This window comes from Theropithecus gelada, chromosome 3 (genome assembly GCF_003255815.1).
Source record: "Theropithecus gelada isolate Dixy chromosome 3, Tgel_1.0, whole genome shotgun sequence".
Classification (NCBI taxonomy): Eukaryota; Metazoa; Chordata; class Mammalia; order Primates; family Cercopithecidae; genus Theropithecus; species Theropithecus gelada.
In genome coordinates this window covers 92141466-92157553 of record NC_037670.1, presented here as the reverse complement: position 1 = coordinate 92157553, position 16088 = coordinate 92141466, and the positions used below count along the sequence as shown (strand labels likewise).

The window sequence follows — 16088 nt, the reverse complement described above, 5'->3', positions numbered from 1 at the left end:
CAGTTTTTTAAAGAGAAAAAAGCATGAAGTAGATTAAACATTTTCACCAATTCCAGTCAAATGAGTGGCAAAGTAGGAATATCTAATATCCTGACAAACAGTGCATTTTCCTTGGAATCTCACTTTCCTTCTTTTATTCTAATTCCAACACTTTCATTAGCTCCAAATCTAAGCCTAGAATGAAGCAAGGAAGTTATAAATTCAATGACAAAATTTGAATCCGTGAACTGCCAAGCCAGAAACTTCAGCTGGAGTGGGGGGCTAGGCAGGGTGAAATTCTGAGATGCTTTCTTTTTCAAACTGTGGGAGATGTGGGGCGTAGAGAAAGGTGTATATCAACTAAGTGATAAAAGTCACATAGCCATGATACATTTATTAAAATTGTATTTCAGAAGAAGTAAATTGTAAATAAGATGGAAAATTCTGAAAGAGCTGAAGAAATGCAAGAAAATTATCAGAGAAATGGGTAAGCTTTCACTAAGTTCTGTAAGTATTCTTCTACAACTTCACATGCAACTCATCCTTTCCACACCTGTAGCAAAAATGTTTATAAGTTTTTCCCAAAAATAGCAATGCTATTTGCATTTTGCTGAACTTCAACATAAGCAGTCTTATAACTAATTTAATAGTGATTTTAGGAAGTGCAATAGGATTAATTGTAATAGGATTTATTTATCCAGGATTTATTGATTTAGTGCTTCAGATATCTCTTCTTCTGAATTTCTTGTTGTTAATTTCTTGTCCACCATTATATAGAAGAAAGGCACCTACAAATTTTAATTTCAATTATCTGTGGACCCTTCATTCCATGTGGTACATTTAATACAAGAAAATATTGGATTCCGATTATTTTTTCACTGAATAGAGGTCTCTGTGAATATGTATGTTACACAAGTTTCTACACCTGGAATTCATTAATTGAGAGTTTTTAAATTGAAATAATTTTACATCTATTTTATTTCCACTTTTACCATAATAATTGTGTTATATTTGGACATACAATCTATAAAACTGGAGAAGACCCCCCCAGGTCATGTAGTTTATTAATTCAGCAAATAGCCAGAGAGGGTGTTCTTTTGAGTCATTTTCTTATGAGTCAGAATCAGAAACTTCCTTAGGCTAAAGCAAATTCCATTTGGGAACATTTTGAAAATCAAAAGAACTGCATTCCAAACTTCTTTAATCTTTTTGTTATTATTTTCCCAAAGTAAATGTTCCCCTTTCTAAGCACTTTCCTCATAAATTCAAAACATTATCTAAAGATGCCCTAGCATCCTAGTGTGAGGGGATGCTGAGGGGACAGGTTTATTTTAGAACACATTTGTGCTCTTAAGCATTACCTGTGGACTGAATAAATTATGTGTTCAGCATATATTTCACAGGAGGCATTGTAACTGGACAGTTAAGAGTTCGGGCTCTGGCATCAGACTGAAGTTCCATCACTGGCTACATAAACTTGGGTTGTTTTACTCCGTGACTGTTTCCTCATCTTTAAAGTGGTCATGATAATAATATACTACAGACCTCATTGGTGAACCACAAAAGCTTATAGGTCAGTAGCAATACCAACAGCAAACTGCAACGTCTACATGCTATCGCACAGAAAATTAGAATGGGGAGGTGGTTGTTTTTGCTGGTTTCCATGAGGAACTGAGAAAATACACACCTAATTTCATTTGGATGACTAAAGAAGACTGGAGAGAATGGGAGAAAACAATATGAAAGAAAATAGCAACAGGAATTGAAGGTAGGGGTTGGATGGGCCCTGAAAAGTGAAATTAGTGGAATATAGGTGTGGGGTCTGGCCATGAAATATAGGCAGTATTCTTATTAGGTGGAGGTGACACATTTGGAGCTGAGAGCAGAATTGTCGCAGCTCTGGGCCATGCTGATTTGCACTAATGAAAGTACTGGGTCACCAACCTCTCTAAGATCCCCTCTAGTTTGCAAACCAGCAACTAGCACGCTAGAACTAGGAGCTAGTGCGGGTGTGACCTGCACAATGGAATCAGTTTCCTCTGGGCGCCTCAGGCTCCGCCCTCGGTCTTCGCCAAAGGACACTTGGTCCCAAGAACTGTGTAGAGGGAGGAGACCCCCAAACCCGCCCACCTGCCCACATGCTGCTTTCTTATCTCAACGCTGATAAAAAGACTTTCACAAAACGACCCAAGCCCTCCTTCCAAACCTTTCCATGAAGGTCAATTGGAGTCAGAAATTATTTCCCTGAAACAACATTTACCAAGAGAAGAGGGTTTACTGGGTCTTAAGCTTCAAAATCTGCATCTAGAGGTGGGGAAAGGGATTGTAGGGTTTTGCAGTGGTAAAGCATTTTTTTGTCATCTCATGCCTCACCCCAGAGCAAATTGACCGGAACACAAGTAAATTATTAATCTCAGGTGGAATAAAATTAAGTGAATTGTCATTTATCAAAGCTGGCAGAACAATGCGTTATGAAGCTGGAGAGAAGCCAGATGTTTGTCTTCCTGTGATGTCTTTATAAAAAACTTAAACTGTTCCCTCCAGTCTTCTCTTAATGTTTCAGAATTTTGCGCATGCGTGTGTGTGTGTGTGTGTGTGTGTGTGTGTGTGTGTGTGTGTGTGTAACTGACGGATTGCTGTGAAATCAGTGGATACAATGTTCAGCTTTCATTTGGACCTCCTTGAAATGTGAGCATACAAAGCTAAGAAATGAAATTTTCAAAAAGGGAGACAAAAGTCAGAGTACAGTTGTTTAATGTGTGCCTACTAGAACTCATTTCATTTAAAGCTCAGATTTTGTTACTAAAGGTTAAAAATTACAGTCCATCACTTCATGCTCATTATGATGGCTAATACTAAAAAAGATAAAAGAAAAAGGAAAGAACAACTGTTGGTGAGGATATAGAGAAACTGGAATCCTTGTGCTGGCAGGAATGTAAAATGGTGCAGTTGCTATGGAAGACACTATGAATGCTCCTCAAAAAATTAATAGTAGGATTAACACGTAACCCAGCAATTCTACTTCTGGGTATATACTCAAACGAATTAAAAGCAGTGAGTTGAAGAGATATTTGTACACTCATATTCTTAACAGCATTAATAGGAATAGCCAAAATGTGGAAGCAGTCTTAAGTGTTCGACAAAACGTGGCAAAAACATATAATGCAATACTATTCAACCTTAAAAAGTAAAAATTGCAACATCTACTACAATGTGGATGAAACACGAAGACATTATGCTAAGTGAATAATTCAAGGATGAACTTTGAAGACAGCCAGACACGAAAGGAGAAATGCTGTATGATTCTATTTATCTGAGGTGCCTAGAGCAGTCAGATTCATAGAGACAAAACAGAACCGCGGTAGACAGGGGCTGGGAGGAGGGGACGATGGGAAAATGTGTAATGTGTACAGAGGTTTAGTTTTGCAAAGTAAAAAGAGTTCTGTGGGTAAATCAAAATAAATGGTGGCACAACAATGTGACTGTACTTAGTGCCTTGGTTATACAATTACAATTATTCAAGAAGATAAAGTCTACATTATATCTATTTTACCACAACTTTAAGAAATTCTACTCCAAACACGTCTTCAAGTTGCTACCCTAACAAGTTTACAGACAACCAGTGATAATTGTCTATCATTAAGTTTATTTTTAAAATTTCAGTATTGGTAGAAATTTGCTACGAAGGTAGCAAACTATTAATGGAAAAATTTTGCAAATTATATTCACATTGCAACTGTTGCATTTTGAACTTTTATTTTCCAGAACTGTAGAAGAACAGTCAAAACTGAAAAAGGAAGCTGTTGGATCTATTGAGATAGTAAGTGAAATCAGTTAGAAAGTATATGCATTAAAGATTTTAGAGACTTGTCAGTAGTGCCTAGAATGATTGTGTTTATTAGATTGCATCCATTATTTGTGGAAAAGAGGGAACTAAAAGATTCATTAAACTGTCATAGGAAAAAGTATAAATAATCTCAAAATTCCACAATAAAGGATAGGGAAAAATAGCATAACATCCACATAATGACTCGGTGTTTTAAAAGTGTTTGTGGGGTGTGTGTGTGTGTATCATACATAAATGTTACCAAAGGATATTTCTGAGTGGTGGGAAATTATGAGTGACTTTTACCATGTATGTTTACATTTCAGTATATTCCAATGATTCTGCATTGTTAAGTGTTGTTATTATTTTTAAAGTGTTACAAATCCTTTTAAATCAAAAATAATTATCTAAGTATATTTTAAAGCCTGTGTATCAGAGAATGTGTCACTACCCTTCTCTGAAATCATGTTTAAGGAGCGTTTCATGCATGTGTTCCCAGACATGGACTTCACCAACTTTAATCTCTGTGTCAGCCTGGCTGTCAATGTTATGCCCCTATAAATATACATGAAACAGCCCCTGTTTTTTCAAAAGTCAATTTAAAAAGAAAACTGAATAGTAGCAGAACATGATAAACTTTATCAAGGAGATAGCATTATTCTGGAGGAAGGTGGAGAAGGAGATACTCTCTTAATGTCCATAATGCCAAATGCAATGCTGTGGAAGTAACACTATAAATATTTATTAGCTATTGCACTGATGAATGGAAAAATAATTTTTTGGTCTCCATTCATAAAATACGCAGTAAGTTCCTCTTGCTGTTATTCAGATCTAATTACATTTTAATACTATTTAAATTTTATTTTGGCCTCTCTTGGTAAAATAAATAATCCATGTTTTCAATTCTGCTCATGGTTTGGTTTTGGACAGATGCTATGGGGACAGAATAGAATATAAAACACTCAATAGATGGTTTCAGGCATTTCTTTCTTATTCCAAACAGCCCTTAAAAATTATTATTGACCCCCTTAAATATCCTTATTTACAGGATAGGCATTGTTCTGGGTAGAAAAAAAAATCTAAGGAATTTAAAATAATCACAAATATAATTCATTACAGTTTTACCAGTTAGTTCTGGTCACTGCACTTAGCCATGACATTGCTATGATGCCGGTGAGCCTAGGGCATTGAAAGTGTGTAGATCAACTTTCCATAAACTAAGATATTGTTGTTGCAGTCTCCAAAATATCTTAACTTATTCCAAAATCAACCAAATGGAATGAAGATTCATACCCACATCTGACCTGACTTGTGTCAGGTATCTATAATTTGTACTGATTTAGCTGCTTTATTTATTTTTATTATTATTATACTTTAAGTTCTAGGGTACATGTGCACAACATGCATGTTTGTTATATAGGTGTACATGTGTCATGTTGGTTTGCTGCACCCATCAACTTGACATTTACATTAGGTGTTTCTCCTAATACTATCCCTCCCCCAGCCCCTGACCTCCCAACAGGCCCCGGTATGTGATGTTCCCCGCCCTGTGTCCATGTGTTCTCATTGTTCAACTTCCACCTATGAGTGAGAACATGTGGTGTTTGGTTTTCTGTCCTTGTGATAGTTTGCTGAGAATGATGGTTTCCAGCTTCGTCCATGTCCCTGCAAAGGACATGAACTCATCCTTTTTTATGACTGCATAGTATTCCGTGGTGTATATGTGCCACATTTTCTTAATCCAGTCTATCATTGATGGACATTTGGGTTGGTTCCAAGTCTCTGCTCTGTGAATAGTTAGCTACTTTACTTTTTAATGCCTTTAAAGGAGATGGTAAATTCTTAGTTTTAGTATTTGTTTTTACTTTAGATATAAATGCGTATCTATGATTTTATGCATTTATTTACCATCTTAATGTGTAAAGTCATGTTTACTAGGTGGCAAAGGCTGTAGGCTGCTGTTTTGTGTGTGTGTGCTTGGTGTGTTTGTTTGTTTTACACCTGTGGTGCTTGTTTTCCTCAGTTCCGCTTTGCTGATGGTCTGGACATCATACTCATGATCCTGGGTATACTGGCATCACTGGTCAATGGAGCCTGCCTTCCTTTAATGTCACTGGTTTTAGGAGAAATGAGTGATAACCTTATTAGTGGATGTCTAGTCCAAACTAACACAAGTGAGTATACGATTATTTTTCTGTATCACTCAAGACACAAAAGCATTGAATAAAGCAAACACACGTTAAGCTCGTATGGCAGACCATTGTGTTGTAAAACAGTATCCATATAACGTGTATTTAAGTCATTTATTCTGCTATATTGCTAAGACACTAAAGAAACAAAATCTTCATGACCACTGAGGTCCATAATTAAAATAAATAAATAAGAAACAAAAATCCCCTATTAGGGTTCTCCAGAGAAACAGAATTATAGGATGTGCATGAGAAACAGAGAGAGAGAGAGTGTGTGTGTGTGTATAGAGAGATTTTAAAGAATTGGCTGGCTCACATGGTTATAGAGGTTGGCAAGTTCAAGAGGGTGGGCCGGCATGCTGGGGACTCAGCAGAGAGCCAATGTTGCAGTTCAAATCAGAAAGCCATTTACTGATGTTATGTAGGAATCATCTGAACCCCACAATAGTTCAGCTTGTCTCTCTAAGAATTCAAATAATTTTTTATCAGAAGTGGTGATTACATCAGGATTTAATCAAAGGCTTGGGTCATCCCAGGCCACGAGGATGTAACACATCCTTTAAAAATAAGAAATCAAGGCCGGGTGCGGTGTCTCACGCCTGCAATCCCAGCACTTTGGGAGGCTGAGGCCAGTGGATCACTTGAGGTCAGGAGTTCGAGACTAGCCTGGCCAACATGGTGAAACCCCGTCTCTATTAAAAATACAAAAAATTAGCCAGCCATGGTAGCAGGTGCCTGTAATCCCAGCTACTTGGGAGGCTGAGGCAGGAGAATCGTTTGAACCCGGGAGGTGAAGGTTGCAGTAAGCCAAGATTGCACCATTGCACTCCAGCCTGGGCAACAAGAGTGAAACTCCATCTCAAGGAAAAAAAAGAAGGAGAAAGAGAGGAAGAGGAAGAGGAAGAGGAAGAGGAAGAGGAAGAAGAAGAAGAAGAAGAAGAAGAAGAAGAAGAAGAAGAAGAAGAAGAAGAAGAAGAAGAAGAAGAAGAGGAGGAGGAGGAGGAAGGGGAAGAAGAGGAGGAGGGGGAAGAGGAAGAGGAAGAAATAATCAAGTATGATCAAATCTTTCAGTTTAGTAGTTACTTAGGTTTTTGTTTTTTGGTTTTGTTTTAGTAGCTTTTAGCCATGCACTATATAACATAATGCAGAAGAGAAGAAGAAAATTATAGCACTAGAGACAGATACCCTGAATTGGTGGTGAAAGGAACTAGCAATTAAGTGTGGAAAAGGTGTTTTTATATTGCCCTTATTTGTAGGCATCTTTCATGTATCCTTTGTAGCATCCTATTTCAGGGTCATGTCTTTCAAGGTGACATTATTCTTTAGGTGTAAATTCCAGTGATTTTCCTACGCACTGATGTAATAGCTATGCAGTGTTTTTAATCTGGTAGATATTATAAATATTAGTAATTTCCTGATTTTTTGTGCTTTTCCCCAAATTCCACACTAGGAAGTATTGTTATAAATACTTATTATAACTGGGACAAATGACTCTTCATGACCTAGACTGTCTTTTCATCAACATTAGCCTATCTTTGTGCAGTCTACTTCCCTCTGTACTCTGTTTGACTTTAAATTCTAATTTATACCTAAATTATACCTTCTTGTTTTCCAAAAAGCAAATCTTTAAGCAAAAAAAAAAAATCTTTAAAGCAAAAAAATCTTTAAACCCAAAAGCAAATCTTTTACGTGTACTAATCTTGAGTGGAACAAACTCATTGCTTCCATCTCTGTCTTTCCATAATCTCCTGCTTAAACAGTTATGATTTTTTAAATATTTTAATAATATAAATAAAATTAAGGATATAAGTTAAAATCTGACATATTAATGATGTAAATTGATATATATGCTAAATAATTTGTTGTTAAACAAATGGAGCCACCAATTCACTGAGTAAATATTTATTGTCAACTACATCTCTATGAACAAATGAATGAATGAATGCATGAGTAAATGAGCAACCTGGCAACCTAAGACCTTCTGCTTGGCAGTATTCCTTTTGTTAAATTTTTTCTGTAATTGATTGCCTTACCTGTTTTGGATAGGCTAGGTACTACATATTTAATTGCTATTTCTGTGAATTCTAATTTTTCTTGTTGTTCAAGGCTTCTCCAGTTTCCTGGTTTTATCAAATGTGGTAAACATGTAGAGCAGTTCAATAATGATTTAGATAAATTCATGGATATTATTGGTATATTATAACATTGTTAAAGAGAAATAAGGATATTAAGAGGCAAACCTTCAACCTTCTAACATTGATTTTCAGGAGGATAATAGAGCAGGATTATTCACTCCTATAAATAAAAATATGAATAACAGCTATCATTATTTGGGGATCCATTTTTGTTTGAGTCCTGATCTTTCCAAAATATTACCTCCATCAACACAATCTATACACTGAGATTATGCCATTTTTATGAGATTGCAGGAACCATTTTTAGAAACAATGTTTATTTCCTTTATTTGCTCAGTTAAATCTCATTGAAATCTCCATTTCTGCCATATGAATTTTGGTATTTTTTCCTACCACAATTCCGTAAATAGAATAAGGGAGAAATTATTGTTTGCATATAAATAAAGATCATAAACATTGTAATATGTGATGATGTTATGGTTATAACAGATGAAGAGTCATGATGTCTGCAGTTCATTTCAAATGTTGATTATAAAGGTATAAGGAGAAAATTGGAATCATGGATATCGACCATGGTTTTGTGTTGTTGGTGAAATCAGGACTTTGGTATGTTTCACAGTGTACAATATTTTTTCCTACTAGAAGATATATAGAAAAGTTTACATAGAAAACTAACAACCTTTCAACATTGTTTTACCATGTTACTATCCTGGTTATACTCAACACGTTTCAATGAGCTTTCCATTTTTCCCATGGCTAATTCTTCTAGAACTTACACACATGTTCTTGCTTTTCTTGGACTTCTGAAATCATTCCCTGGAGTGTTTTAAACTGAATTCAAAGTGTATAATCTCAGGCAGAAGCAGGGAATTCTATTACTATTATTTTCATGACTGTTGCCTGATCAGAGATGTCCCAAAGAATTCTTTCCAGTTATGAACTATATGGTTAATGCTTCCTTATAGTTTTCCAAGTTTCATGAGTACTTCTTCAGAGCAGAGATAATTATTTCTAGTTCTAGGTTAAAGAATAGAAAATGAGATGATAATAAACCTGTTTGTGGGCAGTAAATCTGTTGTCTTAAGAGGGCACTATATTTGGTTTGGAGGGCTATCTGTGTAACAGTATGATCAATTATAAATTAATGTCCTCTATAATTTAAATAACCTTTTTTACAGCAAATTATCAGAACTGTACTCAGTCTCAAGAGAAGCTGAATGAAGATATGACTGTGTAAGTTCAAATGAAATGTTAATATCACATTTGTTGCCTGATGCTTTATTTAAAGCTTACAAGAAAAAAGCAACTGAAATTTTGTATGACCATTAATATTACATAACAAATGATTAAAGCGAACATTTCCTCTTCTTTCATTAGGTATATAAAATGCAATTAGCACATATTTTTTCTTCTACTCGAAAGGTGTATAGGTCATATGTTTTGAGTTGTATTTGACAAAGTTGTCATCAATTTAAAAGTTGTAAGGATTTGCATTTTTGTAGGAATTTTGCCTCCCAGCAATATCCTGGGAAAGAAAGGACTTGATTTGCCTTCTAAAAAAATATATTCCTTTTGAGGCTCATTGAAAATTCTATTTCTTTAAACATCAAAAATCACAAAATGTGTGCAACAAATAAATAGTAAAATTAATAAAATACTTTTTAAAATAAAAATAGTAAGGTTTTATTCACACTAAATTTGGAGACTAATTATTCCGACTATTATGGTAAAGTTGTATCCAAACAAAAAATTGTAAAGTCTGAATAATAAATAATTTACAAGGATGTTCTGTTTTGTAATTTTAGGTATTAAACAGTATGGTTTATTTACTCAACATGTTCTGACTTTCTTAGGTAGACACTACCTCTCTCAGTATATGGACTGGATTTCCATACTGCCTCACTAAAACTTTCTGGGTCTTTACTCTAAATCTAAATGATTCCTATTCTTTTCCCCCAAAAATGAAGACACCATGTTGTCAAGGGACACCCATCATATTGCAGTGACATCTTCTGGGCCTTAATTCTTTTTTTAATTAAAAAATTACAATTGATGCACGATAATTGTACATATCTATGAGGTACATAGTGATGCTGTATAGTGATCAGATCAGATTAATTAGCATATTCATTATCTCAAACATTTATCATTTCTTCGTGTTGGGCGTATTCAGTATCTTTCTTCTAGCTATTTGAAATCGTGTAATATATTATTGTTAACTATAGCCATAGTTAACTATAATACTATAGGACATTAGAACTTATTTCTTATATCTGGCTATAATTTTAGCATTAACAAATATCTCCTTATCCCTTCCTTCTCTCTACCTTTCCCAGCCTCTAATATCCTCTGTTCTTCTTTAGTTTTAATTCCTAATATGCCCTGTCCAATATGTTAGCCACGGCCATTTGTGGCTATATAATTTTGTTTATAGATTTAGGGGGTACAAGTGCAGTTGTGTTACATGGATATATTGCATAGTGGTGAAATCTGGGTTTTTTGTGTAACCATCACCCAAAAAGTAAACCTTGTAGCCATTAAGCAATTTCTCATCTCTTTCACCCCCTTTTACCCTCTCAGCCTCTGCGTCTCCAATGTCTACTATTCCACTCTCTTTGTCCATGTGTACACATTATTTAGCTCCCACTTATAAGTGAGAACATGTGGTATTTGACTGTTTCTGAGTTATTTCATCTAAGATAATGGCCTCTAGGTCCATCCATGTTGCTGCAAAAAAAACCCATGATCTCACTATTTTTTATGGCCGAGTAGTATCGCATGCTATGTGTGTGTGTGTGTGTGTGTGTGTGTGTGTGTGTGTGTGTGTGTGTGTAAACATTTTCTTTATCCATTCATTCATTGATGAACACTTAGGTTGATTCCATATCTTTGCTATTGTGAATAGGGCTACAATAAACATACAAGTTCAGGTATCTTTCTGGCACAACGATTTCTTCTCCTTTGGGCACATACTCAGTAGTGACACTGCCAAATTGAATGGTAGTTCAACTTTTAGTTCTTTAAGAAATCTCTATACTGTTTTCCATAGAGGTTGTACTAATTTACATTACCCCCAATAGTGTATATATTCTCCTTTCTCTGCATTCTCACCAACATCTATTATTATTTGACTCTTTAATAGTAGACATTCTGATTGGTGTAAGACAGTGTTTCACTGTGGTTTTATTTGCATTTCTCTGATGATTACTGATATTAAGCATTTTTTCATATGCTTTTTGGCCATTTGTATGGCTCCTTTTGAAAAGTGTCTGTTCATGTCCTTTGCCCACTTTTTAATGGAGTTATTAAGGTTTATTTTATTGTTGTTGTTGAGATGTTTGAGTTCCTTGCAGATTCTAGATATTAGTTTTTTGTTGGTTGCATAGTTTGCAAATATTTTCTCCCATTCTACAGGTTGTCTTTTCACTCTAAAAGATAATCTAAAAGATTATTTCTTTTGGTGTGCAGAAGCTTTTTAATTTAATTAATTTCCATTTGTCTATTTTTGGTTTTGTTGCATTTGTTTTTGAGGTCTTAGTCATGAATTCTTTGTCAAGGCCAATGTCCAGAAGAGTTTCTCCTAAGTTTTCTTCTAGGATTCTTATCATGTCAGGTGTTAAATTTAAGTCTTTAATCCATCTTTAGTTGATTTTTGTATATGGTGAGAGATAGGGGTCCAGTTTTATTCTTTTGCTTACAGATTTCCAATTTTCCCAGCATCATTTATTAAATAGGATGTCCTTTTTCCAATGTATGTTTTTGTTGGCTTTGTTGAAGGTCAATTGGTTGTAGATACGTGGCTTTATTTCTAGGTTCTCTATTCTTTTTCCTTGATCTATGTGCCTATTATTATACCAGTACCATGATGTTTTGGTTACTATAGCCTTGTAGTATAATTTGAAATCAGGTAGTGTGATACATCCAGCTATGTTCTTTCTGCTTATAGTTGCTTTGGTTATTAAGCCTTTTTGTTGTTGCAGATGAATTTCAGGATTGTCTTTTCTAATTCTGTGAAAAATGACGTTGGCATTTTGATAGAAATTGCATTGAATGTATAGATTGCTTTGTCCAGTAAAGTCATCTTAATGATATTGATTCTTCAGATCCATGAGCATGGGATGTTTTTCCATTTGTTTGTGTCATCTACAATTCCATTCATCAGTGTTTTGTAGTTTTCCTTGTAAAGATCTTTTAATTCCTTAAATATATTCTTAGATATTTTTGTAACTATTGTAAATGGGATTGATTTCTTGATTTGATTCTCATTTTGACCATTATTGGTATATAGAAATGTTACTGATTTTTGCACATTGATTTTATAACCCGAACCTTGACTGAATTTGTTAGCAAATCTAGGAGTATTTTGGTGGAATTGTTATGGTTTTCTAGGTATAAGATCATATTATCAGCAAATAAATAATTTGACTTTCTGTTTTCCAATTTGGATGCCGTTTATTCCTTTCTGTTGCTTAATTTCTCTCTGTTGCTTAATTTCTCTATGAATATGAATTGATTAAAATTAAATGAAATTTAAAATTCAGTTTCTCATTCTCAATCACATGTCAAGTGTTAATAATTATATCTGGCTGGCTTCCATACAGTACAACATAGATATTGAACATTTTTTTCATCATGGAAAGTTCTATTGGATAGTGTTGTTCTGGGCTACAGTGTGAATGATGCTCCCTTGAATTGAGTTTTGTTGCAGCCTCAACTTTCTTTGGCGTAAAGTTCTTTTCTTAGCTAATTTTACATAAAATTTCTCTATATTGGATCTTTTGAAAATTCTTGATTAGGACCTAGGGTTGTGCTTTCTACTGAATTTTTGGTCTTACAATATTAAGGCAGGGCTCCAATGTACAGTCACAAAGTATATTTTTTTCCACAAAAAGTTTAAAAATTTTTTAATATGAGCATCTGTTTAAAAGTAGACAATAAAAGGGACAATAAGATGAAAAGATATGTCTATGTACAGTTATTTAAGGGCTACTAAATTTATAAGAAAACATACTTACCTTTTATAGTACTTGTTATACTATTATTTCTTTTTTTTTAAGATTTATTTAAATAATAAGAAATTTATTACTGAGACCAGCTGCAATGGCTCACTCATGTAATCCCAACATTTTAGGAGGCGGAGGCAGGTAGATCACTTGAGGTCAGGAGTTCAAGACCATCCTGGCTAACATGGTGAAACTCCATCTCTACTAAGAATACAAAAATTAGCTGGACATGGTGGCAGGCACCTGTAGTCCCAGCTACTCGGCAAGCTGAGGCAGGACAATTGCTTGAACCCGGGAGTTGGAGGTTGCAGTGGAGTTTGAGATCACACCACTGCACTCAAACCTTGGCAACAGAGCAAGACTCCATCAAAAAAAAAAAAAAGAAGGAAGGAAGGAATTACCTATAATATTCAGTACATTATTATTAATCATAATTATTCAGTATTCAGTATGTTAATATTTTTTAACTATTTGAGATACATATTAAAGAAGACTCTTCAGTCAAATTGGTTTGAAAAACGTTATCTATGACAGCCTTCTATCGGATACATACATGACAGATATGGATAGTAAGGGGTTCATTTAGTTAGCTTGATTTAATCCAAGTTTTCCAAACCTATTAATGTTTGATTATGGAACCTAATTCATTTCTGCTAAAATTGATTAGCATCTGTGGAACTAATATTTTAATGAACACTGATATGCATAATTTTTTGAGTATAAGGTGATAGTACTTCTTCCATCTGTAATAATCAGGAACTAAAGAATTCTATTCTGTTATTTTCCAAAGAAAATGACTCAGCTTTATAATTTTAATGTTAAGTCTTTGCCTCTGTCTTATTTCTCAGAAAATTTTTCTAAAAATAGTTGAATCTTTTGTTGCTGACTCCAGATTGGAATGACTAAATAGTGCCAGGACTACTGCTGGTCAATATGATGCCTCCTCTTTTGCTGTCAAAAGTTGATTACTTAATTTTTTGTTTTTAGATGGAGTTTTTGCTCTTGTTTCCCAGGCTGGAGTGCAATGGCACAATCTTGGCTCACTGCAATCTCTGCCTCTCGGGTTCAAGAGATTCTCCTGCCACAGCCTCTGGAGTAGCTGGGAATACAGATATGCGCCTCCATGCCCAGCTAATTTTGTATTTTTAGTAGAAACGGGTTTCTCCGTGTTGATCAGACTGGTCTCAAACTCCCAAACTCAGGTGATCTGCCTGCCTCGGCCTCCCAAAGTGCTAGGATTACAGGTGTGAGCCACTGAGCCAGGCCTTGATTACTTAATTCTATATGAACTCCTAAGCAAATTGATCCTTTTCTTTTGCTACTTCTAATGTACCTAGCATAACCTACTTGAAACAGAAGGGGCAAACTAGACAGCCAACCCCATGTTAGATTAATACATAGTAAGTGCTCAATAAATGAAGCCATTAAATCAATCTTAATTTGGGTGACTTTTGGAATCAGAAAGCTAAGGCCTCAAGAGTGGCTTCATTTCTTGATGCAAAATTAATTGCCTGGGCTCTGGGGTTACTAAAATTCTTCTTCTGGATCCCAGGTAGTTTGGAAGTCTGATTACTGGATGAATGTGGAGTTAATAAGTAGAGTTCTTCCATGTGGAAAACTTGAGTGTGTTGTTTCATTTGTTTGTTTATAAGGAATAGTTTTTTAAAAAGTGAGTCAGTGCTTCTATAAAATTATTTTAAATTATTTTTTCTGATTAAATTACATTTTCATTGTAGCAAATGCGAAAAGATACAAATGCACAAAGAAGACAAATCACTATACATAATCCCACCACTAATAGATAAAAATATTAATTTCTGTTTATATTATTATAGTATGTTTACATGTATAGTGGTACATATATAATTTTAGTGCAGTTGTACTGTTTATATGATTTTTAATACATTTGTTGATGTATAATTTACTTAGCATATAATTTACCAGTCTTAATTGTGCAACTTAATGATTTTCAGTAAATGTATGGAGTTGTACAACCATCACCACAGTATTTCTAGAACACCTTTATCCTCCTACAAAGATCTTCATTTGCAACCAATCCCTATTCCCACACCCAGCTTGAGGCACCTCCTTATCTGCTTTTTATTTGAAAAGATTTGCATATTACTGACACTGTCTATGCATGGAAATATATAACATGTAAGGTTCTTGCACCTGGCTTCTTTTGTTTGGCATACTGTTTTTGAGGTTCATCCATGTTGTAACAGGTAGTAGTTTATTCCTTTTTATTGCTTAGTAGTAATCCATTGCAAAGCTGTATCACATTTTGTTTATCTCTTCACCAGCTGATGGATATTTGGATTGTTTCTACTTTTTGGCTATTTACAAATATGCTTCTGTGAACATTGATGTACACTTCTTTGTGTGGACATATGTTTTTATTACTCTTGAGTAGACCTAGGAGTGTAATTGCTGGGTCATATGGTAAATTTAGATTTGTCTCTTTGAAACACTGCCAAACTGTTTTTTAAAAGTGGCTACACCATTTTACTGTCCCACCAGCAGTGTCTGAGGGATCCAGTTTCTCCATATCCTCATCAACACTTGTCATTGTCTGCCTTTTTTATTACAGCCATTGTAGTAGGTATGAAGGGGTATTATAATATGACTTTAATTTGCATTTCCCTAGTGACTAATGACGAGTATTTAATGTACTTTTTAATCTATTCCTATATTTTCTTTGGTGAAATGTCTATTCAAATATTTTCTCTATTTTTAAATTGTGCCATTAGTCTTCTTAGTATTAAGTGGTAAGAATTCTTTATAAATTCTGATTACAAGTTCTTTGTTGGATATACAATTGGCAAATATTTCTTCTCCATCTGTCAGAGTGTTCACTTTCTTAGAGGTTTCTTTTGAAGGACAAAGTTTTTAACTTTGGTAAAGTTCAGTTCACTAAGTTTTTATTTTATGGATTGCACTTTTGGGTGTGGGAATT

General features: G+C 34.6%; 1 protein-coding gene across 1 annotated transcript in view; it reads left to right on the top strand.

Moving 5' to 3' along the window:
• Nucleotides 1-413: 413 nt before the first annotated feature.
• The window catches only part of ABCB5 (ATP binding cassette subfamily B member 5), a 126510-nt gene continuing 110835 nt past the window's right edge, over nt 414-16088 (top strand). The window contains exons 1-4 of the mRNA XM_025379557.1: nt 414-466; nt 3745-3799; nt 5829-5979; nt 9308-9362. Of these exons, the coding sequence (XP_025235342.1) occupies nt 414-466; nt 3745-3799; nt 5829-5979; nt 9308-9362 (314 nt within the window). The remainder of the gene's footprint in view (nt 467-3744; nt 3800-5828; nt 5980-9307; nt 9363-16088) is intronic.